Source organism: Cygnus atratus, chromosome 18 (assembly GCF_013377495.2).
Source record: "Cygnus atratus isolate AKBS03 ecotype Queensland, Australia chromosome 18, CAtr_DNAZoo_HiC_assembly, whole genome shotgun sequence".
NCBI lineage: Eukaryota > Metazoa > Chordata > Aves > Anseriformes > Anatidae > Cygnus > Cygnus atratus.
The window spans coordinates 5,291,891-5,296,001 of NC_066379.1; the positions used below are offsets into that span (position 1 = coordinate 5,291,891).

General features: G+C 59.1%; 1 protein-coding gene across 1 annotated transcript; it reads left to right on the plus strand.

The window, feature by feature from the left end:
- On the plus strand, positions 1-4,111 carry FOXJ1 (forkhead box J1). Its single transcript, XM_035558734.1, has 2 exons — positions 1-525; positions 3,293-4,111. The coding sequence occupies exons 1-2, from the start codon at positions 1-3 to the stop codon at positions 4,106-4,108; spliced, it is 1,341 nt and encodes a 446-aa protein (XP_035414627.1). The 3' UTR covers positions 4,109-4,111.

The following is a 4,111-nucleotide window of genomic DNA, read 5'->3' on the forward strand; positions in this document are numbered from 1 at the left end:
ATGCTGGAGCTGCCGGGGCGCCCTGGCATGGCTGAGGGGTGGCTGAGCCTGCGGGCGGCTGAGGCCCGAGGCCAGGAGGGGGGCATGGGCGACTCGAGCAACCTGGACGACAGCCTGACCAGCCTGCAGTGGCTGCAGGAGTTCTCCATCATCAACGCCAACGTGGGCAAGTCGTCCTCGTGCCCCAGCGGCCCGGACCCCCACGATTACCACCGCATCCCCGGTTTCGCCGCCCCGTGCTCGCCCCTGGCCGCCGACCCGGCGTGCATGGGGATGCCCCACACCCCCGGCAAGCCCACCTCGTCCTCCACCTCGCGGACGGCCCACCCGGCCGTGGGCATGCAGCCCCCCGCCGAGGACGTCGACTACAAGAGCAACCCGCACGTCAAGCCGCCCTACTCGTACGCCACCCTCATCTGCATGGCGATGGAGGCCAGCAAGAAGACCAAAATCACCCTCTCGGCCATCTACAAGTGGATTACCGATAATTTCTGCTACTTCCGACACGCCGACCCCACCTGGCAGGTGGGTGCCTCGGGGCGGGCCTGCAGACCCCCAACATGTGAGGGGTGCCGGGTCTGCGGTGGGGATAATCCTCGGTGTAAAGGGGAATTTGCTCCTGGGGAGGTTGTGGATAGCTCGGGTGTCCCCAGGGATGGAGAGACCCCAAATTCCGGCCCCATGCTTGGAGAGGGAGGAAGGATGGAAGAAGAGGGAGGAAGGAGCTTCGGGCTTGGGCACACAGGGATGATGCAGCCACGAGGGCGGCAGAGGGAAGGAGCCATTACGGGGGAGAGCCCAGGGCCATTTTAGGAGCAGGGAGGTGCATGCTTGGTGTCTGCCCTCAGCTCCACCTTCCTGGGGCCCTGGTGGCTCCCCTCGGGGCTTAGCACGTGGGAAATCGCTGAATCAGGTGTCCCTGAGGAGAGGGATGGAGGTGCTGCTTGTTGGGCAAATCCCTCGCTGGGGAGGCTTAGAGCAGAAACGCCGCCGCAGGTGGAGGAGGCCCCATCGCTGTGCCGAGCTGGTGAGGCCTCAGAGGGAGGCCGGGCAGCGCTGCTGTCCCCCAGCTTGCACAAACCCATCCCCAGGGGTAGGGGACAGCGCTCCCCCACTCCCCCCCAGGCTCATCGGCTCTGGGGACAGCCCGAACCCAGGGGCTTTTCCCAGCTCGGTGCCCTCCCTCCCCACGCAAGGTCTCCGTGAGGCTTTTAGGATGCAGTGGGGCGGGAGGGATGGCAGCGGGGTGGCTCACCCCTCTCCTCGGGTCATTCCCAGCCGCAATCCGCAGCACAACACCCGTCACAGCGGGTGCTGAGCTGGGCAGCACAAGGCAAAGCCGCTGCAACCCACCTGGCCACCTCCTCCCCAGGCAGGAGGATCTCCAGCATCCCACAAGCCCACCCCAGAAAAGGGAACCCCCATCCTTCTTTGGGGCCATGTGGGACCTGCATCCTCCCTTAGGATCTGGGCCCCCTCGAGCCTCTGGGGTGTGAAGCAGAAGCTCCCTGATGGCATTGCCGGGGTTGGGGCACAGCCACGGGGTGCACGGGGACCATCGTCCCCACGCTGTCCCCAAGGGGACCCTGGGGACAAGGGGGCACAGGGTTCCAGCAACCGGGAGCCCTCAGGGATGGTCAGCCTGAAACACTTTACCGGTGGGTCCGGGAGCTTTTTGGGGGGAGGAGTGGTGTGCCAGCACGTTGGCTTTCTCCTGCAAACTCACGGCCGGCTAATCACCGTGTTTTTAATTAAAATGTGTTTATTAAAAAAAAAAAAAAGGGTTTTCAATCCCTCTCTGCAGACATGCAGGGGGCTCACGGGATTGTTGCAGGGAGGAATGATAAATATGTTAACTGGCTGGGGAATAACGAAGGGCAGCCCAGGCTGAATGAAATTTGGGGAGGGGAGGGGAGACAGCAGAGAATTCAGCTTGCAAGGCTCTGACCCTTGTAAAATTTCATTAAACTGTAAACTTGGAATTGCCACAGCCTGCAGTGTTCACAGGGATATCTGCGGTTCCCGCTTCTTCTTTCTTTTTTTTCCCCCCTTCTTTCATTTTCTTTTTTTTTTCCTTCCTTTTTTCTCTCCGAGGCTGTGTTCTCATCCACTATCCCAATTCCCGTATGTGAAGACAGCCTCGAAAGGTCATGCCACCCGTACTCGGGGGGGAGATGGATCTATTCCTGTGGGAGCTGAGTGCTTTGGAGAGGAGCCAACGCACCCGAGGAGCTTCAGCCCAGAGCAGGGTTTTGTTGTGTGTGTGTGTGTGCGTGTTTTTCAACAGCTCTGAGCATTCAAGCCTTGTTTTTTCCTACTCGGCACTACGGATTATGGATGAATAAGCATAAAGATATCCAGGCAACATTTAAAAAAAAAAAAAAAACAACCCTCTACCATATCCAATCTCTTAATACAGTCTTGGCTTTGTGGAGTCCGACGCTGTGTTATTTACCCAATAACTGAGTTTCCTTTCTGATTATTCACATCACTTTAGGCACATTCAGGGCTTCAGAACAGCTCGACGGGAGCAGAAACTCTTCTTTTTTTTGTTTTTTTTCTTTTTTCCCCCTCCAGCTACTCTGAGCCATGGCTGATGAAGATGTGGCGATTTCACACCAGGCTTCCTGGGCCAAGAGGCACCTCTGGGGGCAGATAGCCCGGGCGAGCTCTGGCTGTGCACGGGGCTGCGGTGGGACAGCTGGGGGCCCCTTTGGCTTTGCCCAGCTCCTTTGCGTCAGCCTGGCTGCAGGGAGGCACAGTGGCTGGTTTGGGGAGAAATATTTCCCCCTTGCTGCTAGCAATCAGCTCAGGAGAACTGGGGGATGCGAGGAAGGATGATGCTGTCCCCCGCAGTGCTGCCACACATTGCCACTTGCAACGTGGCTGTGGCCACGGCGGTGTGAAGTCCCTCCTCTTCCTCCTTATCTGCTGTGCAGGACCTGAGCTCCTACAGCAGGTCTGGCCGGTTTCTCCCAGTGCTCTGCATCATCCAAAGCCCCGTGGCCCCGGTGTACAGCCAAGGAGTTTCCCAAATGCTTCCCGTTGGTTGGCAAGTCCTAGCTCGATCCTTTGACTCCTGCTGCCTCTAGATGAGGGGCAGGAAAACTGCCTGGGGCAGGGGTGTTTCTGCTGGGCCCGTAGCCTGGGATGTTTTGACATTGCCATTTCTGCCTTCTTTTTTCCCCAAAGCTGCCTGCTGATGGCATGCCTTCCCACCCGGCTCCCCAGCAGGTTGGTGCTGCGGCAGGAGGCAGGCGCTCAACCCCGCTCTCTTCTCTTTTGGGTCTAGAACTCCATCCGGCACAACCTCTCCTTGAACAAGTGCTTCATCAAGGTGCCTCGGGAGAAGGACGAGCCAGGGAAAGGCGGGTTTTGGAAGATCGACCCCCAGTATGCCGACCGGCTGATGAACGGCGCCTTCAAGAAACGGAGGATGCCCCCAGTGCAGATCCACCCGGCCTTCACCAGCAGAGCCCAGCAAAAAGTGCGCTGCGTCGCCGGCCCCGTGGCTTCCACTTGGACCAACGGTAACATCCTCAACGTCAACATGGAGTCCCAGCAGCTGCTGAAGGAGTTTGAAGAAGTCACTGGTGACCAGAACTGGAACCTGGCGGACAGAAAGGCAGGCCACAAGCGCAAGCAGCCCTTGCCCAAGCGTACGGCCAAGTCAGCTCGGCTTTCCAACCCTGCCTTGCTCACCCAGGAGGAGCAGACCGAGCTGGGATCGCTGAAGGGTGACTTTGACTGGGAGGCCATCTTCGACACCAACTTGAACGGAGACTTCTCCACTTTCGAGGACCTGGAGCTCACGCCTCCCATCAGCCCGATAAGGCGCGACGTGGACTTGACGGCGCACGGGCGCCACATCGACTGTCCCCAGGAGTGGTGCACCACTGGGCACGAGCAGGTCCTCAGCGAATCCAGCCAGAACAACCTGGACTTTGACGAGACCTTCATGGCCACTTCTTTCCTGCAGCACCCCTGGGACGAAGGCAGGAACGATTACCTCTCCAGCTCCGTCGGCGTGGAGCAGTTGTTTGAGCTCAGCGACACCTCTTTGCCTGCGGATGTGAACGACTGGAGCAGCGTGGGATCCTTTTTATAAGTG

Bases quoted from the DNA above. Each gene is read 5' to 3' on its own strand.
- FOXJ1 (XM_035558734.1), top strand. From the start codon at position 1: ATGCTGGAGCTGCCGGGGCGCCCTGGCATGGCTGAGGGGTGGCTGAGC. The intron at 526-3,292 runs GTGGGTGCCTCG...TTTTGGGTCTAG, and splicing joins ACGCCGACCCCACCTGGCAG to AACTCCATCCGGCACAACCT.